The sequence below is a fragment of the Myxocyprinus asiaticus genome, chromosome 40, assembly GCF_019703515.2.
Source record: "Myxocyprinus asiaticus isolate MX2 ecotype Aquarium Trade chromosome 40, UBuf_Myxa_2, whole genome shotgun sequence".
In the NCBI taxonomy this organism is placed as follows: Eukaryota; Metazoa; Chordata; class Actinopteri; order Cypriniformes; family Catostomidae; genus Myxocyprinus; species Myxocyprinus asiaticus.
In genome coordinates, this window is record NC_059383.1 from 26,215,650 (window position 1) to 26,233,150 (window position 17,501).

Here is a 17,501-nt window from a genome sequence, read left to right on the forward strand (position 1 = left end):
AGGGCACCTTTAGATTTGTGAAGGGCACTTGTGAAGGGCCCCTGTAGCCCTGTTCTGTGCACGCCAGTGATCAGGATGCTGAAGCGTCAAGCGGCATTCCCCAGCGAAACATCAAGCGGCGAGGTGGAGTAAATGTTCGCCGTAACACTGCAGGGGAGCGGAGAGTCTTCTCGTTGCTGTGAAGATCCTGCCCGCTGACTCATGTATGTTAATGGCGAAGTAGTGTAAGGCTTTTAGACGACAGATGAAACACTGTCTTGAAGGAAGAAAATTCTGAGGAATGTTGTTTGCACGACGCTTTTATACCAGACATCTTCGCACCTAAAAGGGTGGGGCTTAAACACCATAGCCAATTTTAGAATTGGCCTTATTGTAGAAAGGTTTCAACTAGGTCGTATAGAAGGACACTCCCCATAGCGTCAGCTTAGTGATGCAATGTCAAGTGTACTGAGTCCTAAGGGAACTAAAAACTAAGTAATGACATGACATTCATCTTTACTTGAGGTTAACTACAGTTAAGTGGGAAGACAATGATTGTCGAGCTAATCATGTAGCTGTTTATGTATGAATCACATCGTAAACAGACATTCCTTCAATTCAGTTAGCACACTGCATTTTACGTAAAGCAAATTTTATTAGCAAGTGATGAAAACAGTTCAAACTTTTGCTGAGTAATATTTACAAAAAAAAGAAAAGAAAAAAAAGCTGGTTACAAAATACTGCATTGAAATTCACTCAGCATCAAAGTGACAGTAATGAAATATTTGTGTGCCTTGGAATAAGTTGCAGCTTTTCTAATCATGACAAAATCATGACAGAATAAGAAAATTAATATGGAATATTTCTTGAGAGCAGCTGTATTAAATGGTCTATCAATAGACCATTAATATATTATGAATTGAGCATAATGTGAAATATTTAATTAAACTTAAATACTTCATATGTATGCTTAATTTATTAAAGATTAAAGATTTCTCACTGCAGTTTGATGGAAATATCATACAATTGAAATGTGTAAATCTCAAGAAATGGATGAAATATTTTTGAGTGTTTAGTGGGCATCTTTAAAAAAAAAAAAAAAAACAGTCTCTTTTGGTAGCATGGATTAAAAGCCATAAATGCAGCGTTTGAATCTAGTCTTGTGAACAATTTCAATACAAATGATATCATGATGATACTACAATGTTTCATTTAGTCTAATACTCCAAATGCACATGTATCCATATAATAAACACATTCAAAATCAACCATCAAGAAAACAAATATGGCCAGAAGTTAGGAGCTGCACCAGAAGTTGAGATGAGATGCTGTGGTGATCTTCAGTCATTGTCATAGATACAATCTGAGAAGATATAGTTTTGTGAAGATGTGAATGAATACTATATGTGTTCTATTGATATTGTCTAACTTATTTGGGTGGATGTTAAATTACATCTCATCTGCAGTAAAGAGATTCAAAAGCATTTCATTTTTATCTCCTGTTTTAACCAGTAAAGACAAGTTTCTCTCCTATCCTCTGTTTATCAGGTGAGCATACTGTACATTATTTTAAAATTTGATTGTGTAATTCATACAGTAAGACATTTATTGCACGTATTAATAAAAATCGTGCTCATAAGTTTGCTACATACCATCATCTCCAATGTCATCATAGACCTCATCACTGTATAAATGAAATTAAAATAGTCAGTCAAAATACTTTACAGAAAATGTATTACATTTAGGGACTAGAAAATGAACTTACTCTGTTTGAATGTTGCTAGCTGAGACATATCCAACTGAAAGTAAAATTGTTTGAAATATAATTTTACAATACTTTACAAGCATTATCTTGTCCTGTTATAGAACAGAACAAGATTTCATTTGGAGTCACAAAGAATGTTACTTACATTTGCCCTCCTTGTTCCTACAGATGAATTTTTCAGGGTCAGATTTGTTGATGACGTCCACTGTCTCACCAGTCTGCACAGCCAGGTCTTTCCCACCTCCCTTCTTACTGGTCGCAATTGTTGCTTGATGAAGCACTTGAATCTCACCATCATACTGGTACAAGTAAATAAATACCAAATGATTTCCTTACAAATTATATTCAGAAAGCACTACAACTACATTACAGGTACCTGGAATTCAGAAGACAACATTCTGTTTTATTGGCCCTAATGCCATGCATAGAAAATGCTGCTTATTTTCTTAAACCGATCTCATACGCACCTTAAACTTCTTTCTAAAGTCCTTCTCTTCTTTCTCAAGCTTTTTTTGCTTTTTTGGGTCATCATGGGCTTTGGTCACCTTTGATTTATTTTGAGGAATGCTGAAAAATATAATTATTATCACTATTTAAATGTGGTGATATACATATTTCAGTTTGATTTAATTAGTACATTACTTTATTTCCTATAACATTAGTGACAAAGAACTTATTGGTAACACTTCACAATAAAGTGCCATTTGTTAACATTAGTTAACAACATTAGTTAAGATGAACTAACAATGAACAACACTTTTACAGCATTTATTAATGTTTGTTAATGTTAATTACGACATTAACTAATACATTTTTAAAATCTAAAGTTGTATTTGTTAACATTAGTTAATGCAATATGAACTAACATTAACTAACAATGAACAATTGTAATTATATTAGCTAACAGTAACAAAGCTTAATAAATTCTGTAATAAGTATATTGTCCATTGTTAGTGAATGATACCTAATCCATTAACAAATGTTAAGTAATGGCACTTTATTGTAAAGTGTTACCCTTATATTAATAATTGTCTACCTGCTAACAGGTGGAGCAGGAGGGAGCGTATCTACATCATCATAGATTTCACCATCTGGAGAAATGTCTGTGATGGAATGACATTTTAAAAGAATGTAGACAAAGTGGGTTTCACAATGTGTAGAATTAGCTTAGCTAAGTTTTCAGTTAATTTTGAAGGCGTTCAAAATTAAAGGATTATTTTACCTTTATTTCCTTCAGACGTAAACTGTGGAGGGGGAGGAATGCTGAAAAAATGTTGTAAGTAAAAAATCTCAGAATTTTGTGGGCAACAGCCACTCAACAAATATGAAAAATACAATTTACAGTCTTAATTTGAAGTTAATATACACTGGTGGCCAAAAGTTGGGAATAATGTACAGATTTTGCTCTTATGGAAAGAAATTGGTACTTTTATTCACCAAAGTGGCATTCAACTGATCACAATGTGTCAGTCATATACAATATAGTCAGGACATTAATAACGTGAAAAATTACCATTACAGTTTGAATAAAATGTTCAGAACTTTTTAAACTACTTGATGAGTTCTCATCAAAAAATCCTCTACGTGCATCAATGACAGCTTTTCAGATCCTTGGCATTCTAGCTGTCAGTTTGTCCAGATACTCAGGTGACATTTCACCCCACACTTCCTGCAGCACTTGCCATACATGTGGTTGTCTTGTCGGGCACTTCTCACGCACCTTACAATCTAGCTGATTCTACAAAAGCTCAATGGGGTTAAGATCCATAACACTCTTTTTCAATTATCTGTTGTCCAATGTCTGTTTCTTTGCCCACTCTAACCTTTTCTTATTGTTCTTCTGTTTCAAAAGTGGCTTTTTCTTTGCAGTTCTTCCCATAAGGCCTGCACCCCTGAGTCTTCTCTTTACTGTTGTATATGAAACTGGTGTGGAGCGGGTAGAATTCAATGAAGCTGTCAGCTGAGGACATGTGAGGCGTATATTTCTCAAACTAGAGACTCTGATGTACTTATCCTCTTGTTTAGTTGTACATCTGGCCTTCCACATCTCTTTCTGTCCTTGTTAGAGCCAGTTGTCCTTTGTCTTTGAAGACTGTAGTGTACACCTTTATATGAAATCTTCAGTTTTTTGGCAATTTCAAGAGTTGTATAGCCTTCATTCCTCAAAACAATGATTGACTGATGAGTTTCTACAGAAAGCTGTTTCTTTTTTTGCTATTTTTAACCTAATATTGACATTAAGACATGCCAGTCTATTGTATACTGTGGCAACTCAAAAGCAAACACAAAGACAATGTTAAGCTTCATTTAACAAACCAAATAGCTTTCAGTGGTGTTTGATATAATGGCAAGTGATTTTTTTTTAACCAAATTAGCAATTTGGCATGATTACTCAAGGATAAGGTATTGGAGTGATGACTGCTGGAAATGTTTTCAAATAGTGATGGTGCTGTTTTTTACATCAGTAATGTGCTGACTATACTTTGTGATCAGTTGAATGCTACTTTGGTGAATTAAAGTACCAATTTCCTTCTGAAACAGCAAAATCTGTACATTATTCCAAACTTTTGGCCACCAGAGTATATACAGTAGATATATTTATCCAAAGCAAAAACAAAATCAAGGGAGGATGAAGTCACTAGATGATTCTTGGGAAAAGAAGAGAGCAACAGTGAATCATCCACATCCAGTGACTAAGAAATGATGATTGGAAAAGCATTACTAACAGGAAATAAAAAATAAAAAAAGTCTTTTTTTGAAAGAAATATTTGACAAAGACTTTCACATAGATTGGATTGATTGTGAAAACGTAGGTAGGAAAGATTTAATCAAGCTTTCTTTGTTAGAGGAAATGGATGGAATTGTTGATTGGTATGGATTAAAAATCTTGAAATATAACATTGTTTGATTTCATCTTACTAATGTAAAAATTACTCATTATTGTGGACTTGGCTTTTTCTCCTGTCAACTGAACTTTTGAGCATCTCCAAGAAGTAGCGCGGTTTTGAGAGGGACCTGGGATCTGCAGTGCTATGGTTTCAGAGGAACTCAGTATGGGTAAGATAGATCCATAATAAAAGTTGCCAAACAGCAAACCCAGGAATACAGGCACACATACAGTAAATAGACACAGTATGCAAATTATTATTATTATTATTTTTAAAAGGGCTTTGTGTTGTTCTTACCTGATTGGATTGGAATCAGAAATATCATCATACACATCATCTGGTAGTGGAGGTAAAACAACTATGAACAGCAGAGGGCAGAATTATTCATGTATCAACTCCAAAACATGTATATACTATCTAACAGATTTGTCCACGGGCCTCTATGTTTTTGGTTTGTAATGAATTAGAAATGGATTAGTTATATTAAAACTTACCCCGCTGACCATTCCTGAAATATGAATGAGAAATATAAACTGTCATACAAATGAGAACAGTACAGTTTGCATTGTAATTTTAGCGAAACTTTCTAGACTACACTAGACTAGAGTAGAAAAAAACCCTCAGTTTCTGTGCAGTATGGCATCTGGTAATGCACATACACAGGCTGAATCTGCACCTTTCACATTAATGTGCATTTATTGGTGAAAATCTGCAGAATTCTGCTAAATGTATTTATTTATTATTATTTACTTGATAATATGAGAGGACTATATTCTTTTTGGTAGCTGAAAGCATAGTTAAATTAGCCTAAATATGTAATAAACTAACACGCAAGGGGTGGGATGTGTAGAACTTTGTGAATGACAGGTTTGCTCAATTCTGAGTTCTGCACATAGAATGTGTGAAAACAAAGAACATACAAAGAACAGCCACACACTATACTTGTGTTTGTAAGTGTGAGGTTCTTACCCATGATCTTCCTGAGAACCCACGTCATCATACAACTCTTCACTTCCCAGATTAGGAGGAAGAGACATGCCTTGATTCTTCAGCACGCTAAAGTCTATCTGGACCATTTCTGTTTTAACCAAGCCAACTGCAATATAGAGAAAACTCTCTAATTCAAGGTTGTGCTATGAACATGCTCAGGGCAACAAAAAACAGATCTTTAACACTGATTCTCACAAATTAAAGAAACAAAAACCAGGATTCGGATAAGTCATGGAAAATCTTTTTGTGTTTCCAGTCCCCCAAAATTCATTGAAAGTTCTGTAGTGAATAATGTTTTTTTTCTAGTTTTGGTCTGCTCTAAATCCTTTCGTAAGCTAGATATTGTTCTTATGTAGAGTTAAAGTTGCTCGCAAGCCATAGTGATGTTTGATTTGCTATTAAATTGTTCTTTTAATTGGTGGAAAGTTTTCAGGTTGGTCCAAATGATTCATCAGCAAGGACGGATTAAAAACTGAGAGGCCCATGGACCAGTACACCATGGAGGCTACCCATGACGTGACTATGTTCACCTTTATGCGCTACAGGACGTTTGGCAGATTTGGTTGGATTTTTCAAATTGACGGAAGAAAAGTTTGGAGCAATGTCTTACAATTATATGTACTTTTTAAATTATGAACCGATCCAAAATCATGTGTTATTAATAGGGATGTGCACGATATTCAAATACCAAAATCACTGTTCAATTATTCTGCACGTGTTTAGAGGTCTTCAAACTGATTTGAGTCTGACGGTACTCGACAAACCTACAGGTTTTGGGCCAGATTCAGGTCAGTTTTTCAAGTAGGCTATAGGGCGAGTTACGGGCGTCGAGGCCATGTAAACGCACTGGACGGACTTCTTTGATTGTTGTTACACAACTCACTTTTTTCAGCATACCATGCAGGACCGTTGCATTTTTTTTAGACATTGTGTTAAGTTCAAAAGAACTTTAATATTTATAAACGCATCTCAAGATACCTGTGTTCTGTTTCACAATTCGTTGTGCAGGACTGTCACATTTTTTAGACACTGTTAACTTAAAAAGAACTTCAATATTTATTAACGCATCTCGAAGCACCTGTGTTCTGTTTCACCAGTTGTTGCGCTGCATCAAGCTTCTTCAGCACTGGTGTCACAAATCAACATTCTGATGAAGTTCAGGTTGCAAAGAGGACTTAATTTGACTGTTATACATGATTCCAGATGTTTTTTTTACCTAGCAAGTTTTCAGCACGTGATAAATGGTGATCCAATGTTTTTTTTCCCCCTTTTGCTGGTGTGCAGACAATAACTACACAAGTTAAATGCTGAATCATTTAAAAATCAAAGCATCCCAAAGAAGTCCTATAAACCATAGCATTTGCCACCTCATGGAAAGTGAACCTGCCCGGGCAGAATTACGCATTTTCCATTGATTAAGAATTGGCCTACTATGTTGCAGGCAGTGACAGATTATTGACTTTAATGTGATTTTATCATTTGAAGATCTATGTATTGTGCTATTTAGGCTCATAACTCACTGCACTTTATTCCCTGCTCATCTGAGATTGTGTTTGACGCATCCATGGCAATAAACATTCTTTATTCCCAAGTCCCAGGTCCTGACAAATAACAGAATAACCATTTGTGAACTCTCGCGGTTAACCAAATATTACAGACGGTTACCGTGCACATATTTATGGTATTAAAGCATCTTTTGCTTTATCATTAAACATTAAATGCATGTCCTCCATACTGTTGCACGAATTCTGTCGCTTATATGAATTTAAACCATCAGCTTTGTACACAGCCAGGGTAAATTGCACCTTATCTTTGGAAGCGTTTTGTAAATCAGACGCTGTTCTCTGTAGTCCTTCAAATAAATGCGCTGCACATTTGAGACTCAGATTCCTTGAACGCTTGTACTACAGTGTAAACACTTACTAGATCCATCTTGAGTCCTGCCCAGCCATTTACCCTCTGGGTTGTCAGCGAGTCTAATGATATCTATTAACTCGCCCTTCTTTGTAGAGAGGTCATATTTCCCGCCCTTGCAGTCAGCTTTAGCTTTGACCTGATGAATGGCCTGCAGGGGTGGCGTTAACTGTGGAAAGGACAAACCAACCAAAAATTGTGTAATAAACCATGATCCAGTAAAATAACCCCCTAAAATAATTACAATGGCACACTGATAATTAGCTTACTTTAAACTTCTTAATGGCTTCCTTCTCTTTTTTCTCACGGTCTTTCTGGTTTTTTATTCCTTGTTCTTTGTCTTGCTTTTTCTGTTGTTGAGTTGACTCTGCAGCAGACCTGTGGTAAAACTGTCTGTAAGCCATTTATCAGCAGAATACTTCAACACACTACAAGTAAACACTACAACACATGTGAAATGACTCATTTGAGTGTTGCATAAAAAAGTAGTTTACAAAGAATCACACTGTTATACACTCTGTTATATAGCAGAGGGGAGCTCTGTACTACATTCATTTGTCAGCAATAACAAAGTATAAAACTGCTTACCTACTATCATCAAGATCCTCATATATCTCACCATCACTTTCATTTCCCTGTGCAAATAAAAGAGGTAAAAGATAAAATAGGTAAAAAAAAAAAATTAAAAAAAAGAGGCAGTGTACCATGGGCGGTGCTGGGGGTTGGGCTACCAGGGCTTAAGCCACGAATGTGTTCCGTAAAGCCCAGAATGCTTTTATAATCTTGTAATGATTTCAGAAGTACCAGTGCTTTGGTATCAAGTTGATACTAAAACATATTCTATTTTATATTATTAAGACATGATGCAATAAACTTCGCAAACTTTTGCAGATCTAAAAGTACTTATTTTAGTCTATTTAAAGGCTGCTATCTTTTAAACCAACTTAAAGCCGAAGGGAAAAAATAGTGTTTCTTAAAATCACGTTTCAAAGTACATAGTGTTGAAAGCACACAATTTCATATTTTTGAGCGTATCTGAAGCTGAGACAAAAGTTAGTGGGACCTTTTAGTTATAGGTTGAGTTATATTTAAAGATTTACTATATAAATGACATCTCACAGATGTAACATTTAAACTTTTATTATAAAGTGAATTATATTATGATATTTCATTAAAGGATGGCCTCATATGCATCCACAGAGGTCTGGGCTAAGCCCCGAATATCCACTGACCCTAGAACCGTCCTGCAGTGTACCATAAACTGTCAGTGTACTGTCCAAGTAGAGTACCTGTTTGTATTCATTAAGTTTCTTACCTCATTTTTCTGGCCTGTAATGATTGAACATAAAAAACAAAAACAAAACAAAAAACAATGTTGATATTTAGAATCAGTTATGAAATGTTCTTATCTACCCATTTAAAGCATTAATAATTTTAAGGTTTTGGCTCAAAAACGATATCCATGCAATAACATAAGTGCAGGCCTACCCCCAAATGACCCTCTTACGGACTCCACATCATCGTAATTCTCATCTTGAATTCTGTAGACAAAAAAACAAATAATCTACTACAAATGTCAAATGTTAAAGAATGTGTCACTACCTGAATCATTCAATTGCAATGCTACCCAAACAGAAAGCATGGTATTTCTGTGGTACTCACAAAGATCCTGAAGGTCGCGGGGGCAGGATGGGAAGGAAGGGCTGAGAGGGCAATTGTGGGGCTGCCTGGCTACTGGGATGAGAAGCTGGTGGGGGAGGGGGAGCTACATTCTTCAGCCCAGGACCTGCAAGAAACATTCTCAGTCATCCTTATCACCAGCTATCTATTTTTCAAGTTCTACTAGCTTCCTCTATTTTTAAACAGACACATATTGTATGGCAGCTTTTCAATAGAAAAATAAATGACAGACAGACAGTGATCCAGTTTCACTGGTTGTAAAATACTAAGGACCTCAGTGATTATTATGTGTGTTATAATATCTCACCTATCTGAACATACAGTTTGTTTTGCACATACTAATATTGAGTCTAAGGTCTATAAAAGTGAGTCTAATGGCATCCAAACACAGTATTTGAATCTTCCATTTCAATCTCCAGTAACCATGTTTTTACATTGGACTCTGTAGAAAAACCTGGTCCTGTTTCTTTTCCATATCGCTGATTAAAATGAAAGCTTTCTCTAAACTCTAAGCTTCCTTGTTTTTTTCAGCTCTCAATTGAAAAGAGAAACACAAATGAGGAAGTATGTTCAATGCATACTGGAAATCTTGAATTTCCAATATGTTGTTATTACTCTCTTATACCAGATGCACCTGAATGTTTGTATCATAGGAGAGATGACATACAGTATGTGATGCTGAATCAAATGATGTGCTGTAATACTCTATAGATCAACTGTATTTACTTAGATACATATAAAATGAAAGATCAAAGATAAGATCTGAGTATGTTGCACTGTGTCAATATGAACAGCAATGAAGCATTCAATATCATCATGTGATGCTCCTCATATGGACATAAAATTCTAACAGTTATATGCATCTGCTCATAGTTTCTCATCTTCATGGCTTTGTGATGCTTTTTATATTTTGCATGCTTGCTAACTGTCTCAGGGGAATGCAGAGCAGTCACAAGTAAAACCACGGAAACCACTGTGGTCCAAAGTACTCTACTGTGCTTGCTTAAGAGCAGTGGCTGATTTGCATACAAAGACTTTGTGGCTTTGATATGAGTAGTGAAGTGCTCATCTGTGTTTTTTTTTTTTTTTTTAGATTGTGGCCAATGTATGGCAAATCTTTTAATCATAATGGAGCCATTTGACAAAGTATACAAACACGAAGGTGCCAGACAGGCAATACTCACCCTCAGTTGCAGTCTCTGTCCCCTTCTTGAATTTCTCAAGGTTGACTTTGGGTGGTCTGTTGGGTTTTGCAGGAGCACTGCCCAGGGCATAACTGTTGGGTAAAGGTTTCTTCTTTGGGGCTGAAGGGTCATTATTCACTGTCTGTTCAGGGGGTCCAGAAGTTTTTTTTGGAAAGCTGGGTTTTAGAGGGGCTACTGGCTTTGGGACTGACTCATTAGCACTTGGTACTTTTGCACCCTCTTTCACACCTTCTTCAGGTTTGTTGATGCTATTTTTAAAACGGAAACTTGAGGGTTTCACGTTAGATACAGCTGAAGGTCTTGCACTAGACTCTGCATTACTGCTTTCCTCTGGCTGCTGCCGTAACATAGCAATGCTGCTCTTTGGTTTAATGGCAGATGGCATTTTTGGATGGGTGGGATTAGGGCTTACACTGCTGTCTTCAGATTTCGTGGTATCTTTTACCCAGGGAGGCTTTGCCGTAGGTGCCAGTGGCTTTGAACTTATGCCCTTTGAATCATTTGCCATGCTGCTTAGAGGAGGCTTCTGTAGTGGTACCTTTGGAAAGGGGACCTTTGGCTCAGAGTCCTGAGATGAGTCTGGAGGTTTAGGTTTGACAGGAACTTTAAAGTTGACTTTATTATTCTCGTGTGCATTTTCAAACCTACTCACAAGAGGTTTAGGCTTTGGTGGGTCATGCACATCTGGAGCACTTTTTGCTGTGTTAACTGTGCTCTTTAAAAAATTAGGTTTTAATGCAGTTGAGGTAGTAGTAACTCCACCAGAGAGGCTAGTTTCAAGCACTGGCTTCTTAGCAGGCACTGATGGGCCTGAAGATAAGGTGGGCTGGAGGGGTGGTTTTGAACGAACCCCTGGACTCCCTTCCATAGATGCACCTCCAGTTTGGAAACGAGCCATAATCGCTTTTACGTCTGATTTGTTTTCCTGCAACCAAAGATTGAAAGGCAAAATTTGAGGAACAGACACAAACTCATGAGAACATTAAGGGACTTCCAAATGACATAGAGCACTATAGCACTTGTTGACCTTTCGTAGTGTCAACCAATGATTACTGGACAGTACAGATGGTGTAACATTGCAAGGGCAGCGTCAATGCTAAAATCAAAACAAGACATTCTCTACAGCGCTTTTTATGTGGAGATCAAAGCGTCTCTTGATGCTGCCGTTGAGCGGTGCGTTGAAGGCCCATCATGTGGAAGCTCCTAAGGCTTGTGTACGCATTCATATTTGGTGCATATGTGTTTGGTACAGTACTAACCAAATCGTTAAATGAAGTGCAATTTTGGTTAGTACTGTACCATATCACCCCCAACCCCCCTCCCTCTCCTGCCCACCAACAAAATATATGCACAATACCTATTTCAAAATACTGCTTGATGTAACTTCCCCTTATTTATTAAAGTATTCAAGAATAATGCAGACCAATGAGCACTGCCATGAGTGATTTTGTTGTCTGCTATTGACATAATGTAGACGCAGCCACAGCTCTATAAGACACCAAAATGGACGAATTCGAATTGGTCGTGCTGTGCTTCCTCCACTGGAGGTGACAGGTTTTGTGGTTTGACAAAAAGAGGTCTGTACCATGCTATCATTCGGCCGCTCAAGTAAGTGGAACAGCTGCACAGTTCAGTTGGTGCTCATAACTAAGACAGGCTGCATGGTTACGGAAAAGTATAACCGTATGGAGTAATTTGGCATGTAAATTATTTAAATGTAACATTTAAACACAAATGCATAAGTAATCCTCTCTCTCGTTTTTATATATTTCATTTGCGCTAATGCCTAGGGCTGTCAAATTTTAAAGTATAATAAAAGTAAACACATTCTGTACAAACTAAAAAAATGAAACAGCATAAACTTTCCACATTTTTCTTCAAAATGCTATCAAATGTAAAAAAAAATATCATCATCAAAGCTGTATAGAATTTTGAAACTCAAAGCTTTAACTTCCAAAGTCTGAGTTGAATGTGTATTATACAGTACATTAATCATAAGGGTAAAGTAATTAGAATAATTATCTTATAATACCTGTGTAATTTTGTGCTAGACTGTCTAAAAACAGTATTTCATACAACAATAAGCTCTCTGTTTTTCTATGTAGTTCATCTGTGTATAAGAGATTAATGCTCTGTTTAAATGAACCAACTGCTGCCTGCTGAGATTCAGTCTATATTTACTGCATAACTCAAGCAAATATCAGATATACTTTTGACATCTAAAGTAAATCACACATTACAGGTTAAAAACCATTAGAAAAGCCAGCTTTACCTCTGACTCCAGATCTTCGCTACATTTTAAGACCATTGATTTTTCCATGACAGCTATTTGTTGTCTACTTCACTAAACCCAAGACCTGTCTGTGATCACACAGGAACTGAGAGCGTTTATCATACCAAACTAACAGGAAGTCACAACACTCACTACCTCTCAGATACAGACAAATGAATTGAAAATATTTTAATTCAACTATATATGTATAATTTGTGATAGATGCTTAAAAATGACAGCAAAATGCACTTACAAGCACTTTAGATAAATATTAACTTGACATAATTGTAGTTGTTAAAACCATTTTGGCCCGGGTAGCTCAGCGAGTACTGACGCTGACTACCAACCCTGGAGTTCACGGGTTCGAATTCTAGGGTGTGTTGAGTGACTCCAGCCAGGTCTCTTAAGCAACCAAATTGGCCCAGTTGCTAGGGAGAGTAGAGTCACATTGGGTAACCTCCTCATGGTCACTATAATGTGGTTCACTCTCGGTGGGCGTGTAGTGAGTTGTGCGTGGATGCCGCGTTGGATGGCGTGAAGCCTCCACACGCACTATGTCTTCGCGGTAACATGCTCAACAAGCCACGTGATAAGATGCGCGGATTGACGGTCTCAGACGCGGAGGCAACTGAGGTTTGGCCTCCGCCACCCGGATTAAGGCGAGTCACTACGCCACCACGAGGACTTAGAGTGCATTGGAAATTGGACATTCCAAATTGGGGAGAAAAAGGGGAGGAACAAAACAAAACAAAACATTTTGTATACCATTTCCATAATGTTGTACCTAACTGTTTTGCCAGACTTCTTTGAATTCTCCCATTTTTTCTAACCGACACAATGCTCAGGACCTGTGTTAACATGTCTGAGGATACAAAGGTACCTGAGAGGCTCTGGGAGATGTGAGTGATGCACCCTTGGTTACAAGTGTTTGAATCAGGACAGACCTCTAACGAGGAAGAGCTGATAAACACAGGACAGGCATTCTAATGTTACTGGCCTGACCCAGAGGTACACACTGTGCTGTTGACTTACTGAGCGACTCTCAACAGGAAAAAGAGAAACTGTTAGACACAGGAACAGACATTGGTCAACCAATTACAATATCACTATGCTCTTGACAAACAACAGCCATGTAGGCATTTCCCATAACTGGCCTTAAGATTCTTTAAATCATTTACAGTGGTCCCTTAGTATTAAGCCACACTTAAAAACTGTATGGATGTCATTGCATTAGAAATCAGAATATTAAAAATATGGCAAGCACATTTTTCAAGCAAAACATTTCACAAACCTAAGTTTATTCCACAAAACTAAGGTTTTAAGTTATAAAACAATAGATGTACTTCTACAGACATAAAGTATTTGGAGTAAAGGTGTGGTCATACTAGACTTTGTGTTCCATTCACTTCCATTCATGCGCATGCAAACGCAGAACAGCGGGAATTCATGGGAACACAAGCATTTACAAAGAAAGTTTTGTCGTGTGCTTCATACCAAAGTTCAAGTTTGGTGAAGTTTGACTTGCCTCTTGGATTGATATTTTCTTATCTTATGCAAAGAAATTCATGCACTTTAAGTGTTGTTTACTCACCCTCATGTTGTTTTGTAACTGTTTGATTTTCTTTCATGACACAAAAATAGATGTTAGGCACAATTTTTGGCTCATTCACCATTCTCTTTATTGTATTGAAAAAATACACAATAAAAGTGAATGGTGATGAGGCAAATAAATCTGCTAAGCATCTCCTTTTGTGTTCCACATTTTAATGTTTTGTTAAACTATCCCTTCAAATGTCCATATACTTTTTGGGGGACTGAAGAGTGTATTCAAGTCACATTTAGTGCATCGACCCCATTTTCAGAGGTAATTTTAACATGATCATTTTAACATTTTAACTAAACTAAGCTAAACTAAAAATTCTTCTTCATTCAAATAGAAAATTAACATTTTGTTACAACGGCTACGTCCAAAACAAATAATCAAACACATGTAATATGGTAAGCAAAGAGGAAATGTGTCAAGTTTTGCTCTCCTAACTAGAGCATATTTTTTTTCTAGATGTTCTCTTATTTATTTTTCTTTGCATTCAAAATAAATCAGCCTTATATATAACACAGAAGTAAATACAGAATCTGTTTTTATTTATGTAGTTCCCAAGTTACCATAACAACAGCTGTACTGTACAAGCTCCCGACATGCAAAGTATCCTCACAAAAAGTCCATAGTTCCATTCTTTAGAGGGGTAGTGGAGCGACCTATGTTTTGAATATTGTACCTGGTGTGTGTTAACATGTGTTTAACAAAGAATCATCGGTAACACTTTACAATAAAAGGCCATTAGTTAACATTAGTTAATGCATTAGGTATCATTAACTAACAATGAACAATATATTTATTACAGCATTTATTAAGCTTTGTTACTGTTTGCTAATAAAATTACAATTGTTCATTGTTAGTTAAAGTTAGTTCATATTGCATTAACTAATGCTAACATATACAACTTTAGATTTTATTAGTTATTGTTGTAATTAACCTTATCAAACATTAATAAATGCTGTAAAAGTGTTGTTCATTGTTAGTTCATGTTAACTAATGTTGTTAATTAATGTTCACAAATGGCACTTTATTGTAAAGTGTTACTGAACCATCTGATAGTGTGTATTTCTGAGACAGTTCTCGAGAACATCAGAACATCCCAAAAGGTGAATTGGGAGATCCCACAGTGTGACCTGTGATGCAATTTGAAACAGGTGTTCCATCGTAGTTTCACTTTGGTAATGTGGGATTATTGCGTATAAACAGAATAGATTGCTGTGACCAAATAGCAGAACAAGATATACATTTAAATTTGTCTGTAGCACAGTAGGTCAGAAGAATTTAGAAACTCAAGTAATGCTGTTCAGACAAAGAGGAACTGAGCTGTGTTTGCAAAGCAAAAACTAGCCTAAAATTACACAATCAGTTTTTTTTTCTTAACATCTAACTTTCAATATTTTAGTAATTTCTAAACATAAGAAATGTTTAGAAATTTTGTGAAATGTACTGAAAAGTAACTGAAAGCTGGTGTGAACCTAACAAACAAAAGCAACATTTTCATTTCATAGAGGTTTGTTTGTTAAGTACCTTTTCCTAATCTAATGTCCTCCAACAAACAAAGCCTGACTATGATAACCGAAATTGTTCTGGTTATACACGACCAATAGAAATATTTAATGTAATACGTAGATAAGAGTTTAAAAGTAGACAAACATAATATCAGACAAAGGTAATATACCAAGAGACTGTTCTTCAATGTCACGCAAAGAAAGTCCTGCACGCATGGATTCACCAGCTGATGTCATACTACCGCATTTCTAAAACCTATGAATCAATTTCACTGAACGTGAGTCAAGCCTGACCATTTCCACTGATGCTTAGAGTGGAAACTTGTTTAGGGTTGCCCACTGGACAAGTGACAATTTATGGATGAAAACCAAAAGATGGCACTTACCATGGTGATTGAGCCAAAAAAATTCCTCTGGCAGATCTTCTCATGGGCCGATAGCTCACAAACCCACTAGTGAATGTGTTTCTGTCTGCGTCAGTTCATTTGTGACTGTAAAAGCCTTCCCACTTCTGGCTACTTCCCCAATTTGCTGACATACTGTTGCACTGTCATCACAGGAAGCCCTATCACTCTCCTCATCAAATCTATTTGCCTATCCCACACTGCTCAACTGCTCTTTCCATATTCACATATGTTTCCCTGCTATACACGATCGTATACAATAAAAACATACAATCTCCTTAGTGCAATTACCTCGGTTCTCCATTCATGTCATGTTATCTAGAAAGTAATAGTGTGTGGTCACCATAAAGTGTGCAATCAATTTAGTTAGTTGCATTTCATTGGGCGCTGTTTGCTCTGTTGGAATGAGCATATGGACTATTGGTTTATTTATATAATGGCAACCTTTGTCTTTTTTAATCCTTAGAATTAAAATTACATTATGTTTCCTAAGTACCAGATCTAAACATTTATTTAACATTTATTTATGTAGCCGACATTTTCATCCAAAGCAACTCATAATACAACAAAAACAATTCATGCTAAGGAGGCTATAATATGGGAAGTGCTGCAATACAAATTGCTCTTTGAGTACAGGTAGGGAGGAAGGTGAGAGACAGTTAGTAAATTAGTAGAATTAGGTCAAGTGGTCATGGAAGAGATACGTCTTTAGATGTTTCTTGAAGGAGGTTGGACAATCTGCTGCTGGGGTGGAATTGGGAAGGTCACTCCACCAGCAAGGAAAGGTGGAAGTGAAAGTCCAGTAAAGTGATTATGGAGGTAAATTCATGACTGAAGTCTTTGAAGCATAAACATGTTGAATTGCTCTAATCGAAAAAATAAATGCTTTGCATTTACAGTGCTTGCATTTTGGAAGGCTGAAATCTAACATGGTTGTATTTTGAAGCAATTGAACTTTCATTTGGAAACATTTCACAACTAATTTCATTAAAAAAATTAAACAATAAATATTCATCTTCCAAAGTCCAACAATAAATATTCATCTTCCAAAGTCTATTTCCAAAATATTCAGTTTGGGGTTATTTTTGACAGGTAAATTTCAGCCCGTTCTATTTCACTTAACAAAATTCGCTTCCTCAAATTCAGTGGTTCAAATTCGGTTGGAAATTCAAACTTCCACATCTGGGAACTGCAGGAAAAGCAGCAGAGTACTGATGCACAATCTCAACCTGGTGCTATTCGTTCTCATCAGTAGGCGGTGCAATGCGATCGGGTGTTGACTGCTGAAGACCAAAGCTA

The 17,501-nt window shown here is 36.6% G+C and overlaps 1 protein-coding gene across 4 annotated transcripts; it reads right to left on the reverse strand.

The window, feature by feature from the left end:
- Positions 1-614: 614 nt before the first annotated feature.
- Positions 615-16,300, reverse strand: LOC127431302 (FYN-binding protein 1-like). Of its 4 annotated transcripts, none has more exons than XM_051681693.1 (19): positions 16,185-16,300; positions 10,401-11,346; positions 9,199-9,322; positions 9,025-9,077; positions 8,852-8,865; positions 8,125-8,171; positions 7,806-7,914; positions 7,546-7,705; positions 5,602-5,728; positions 5,127-5,140; positions 4,930-4,990; positions 4,679-4,774; positions 2,967-3,007; positions 2,781-2,847; positions 2,212-2,311; positions 1,890-2,043; positions 1,745-1,778; positions 1,632-1,663; positions 615-1,342 (listed from the first exon to the last, which is right to left on the reverse strand). In XM_051681693.1, the coding sequence occupies exons 1-19, from the start codon at positions 16,185-16,187 to the stop codon at positions 1,320-1,322; spliced, it is 2,205 nt and encodes a 734-aa protein (XP_051537653.1). In that variant the 5' UTR covers positions 16,188-16,300; the 3' UTR covers positions 615-1,319. The 4 variants fall into 4 exon arrangements, 3 of the variants coding, with proteins under 3 accessions (XP_051537653.1, XP_051537652.1, XP_051537654.1); XM_051681692.1 differs by lacking the exon at positions 16,185-16,300 and adding an exon at positions 12,694-12,794; XM_051681694.1 differs by lacking the exons at positions 4,679-4,774; positions 16,185-16,300 and adding an exon at positions 12,694-12,794.
- Between the last annotated feature and the right edge of the window lie 1,201 nt (positions 16,301-17,501).

Bases quoted from the DNA above. Each gene is read 5' to 3' on its own strand.
- LOC127431302 (XM_051681692.1), bottom strand. From the start codon at position 12,741: ATGGAAAAATCAATGGTCTTAAAATGTAGCGAAGATCTGGAGTCAGAG. The intron at 9,323-10,400 runs GTGAGTATTGCC...TGTTTCTTGCAG, and splicing joins GACAGAGACTGCAACTGAGG to GTCCTGGGCTGAAGAATGTA. The intron at 2,312-2,780 runs GTAGACAATTAT...TATATTTTTCAG, and splicing joins CCTGCTCCACCTGTTAGCAG to CATTCCTCAAAATAAATCAA.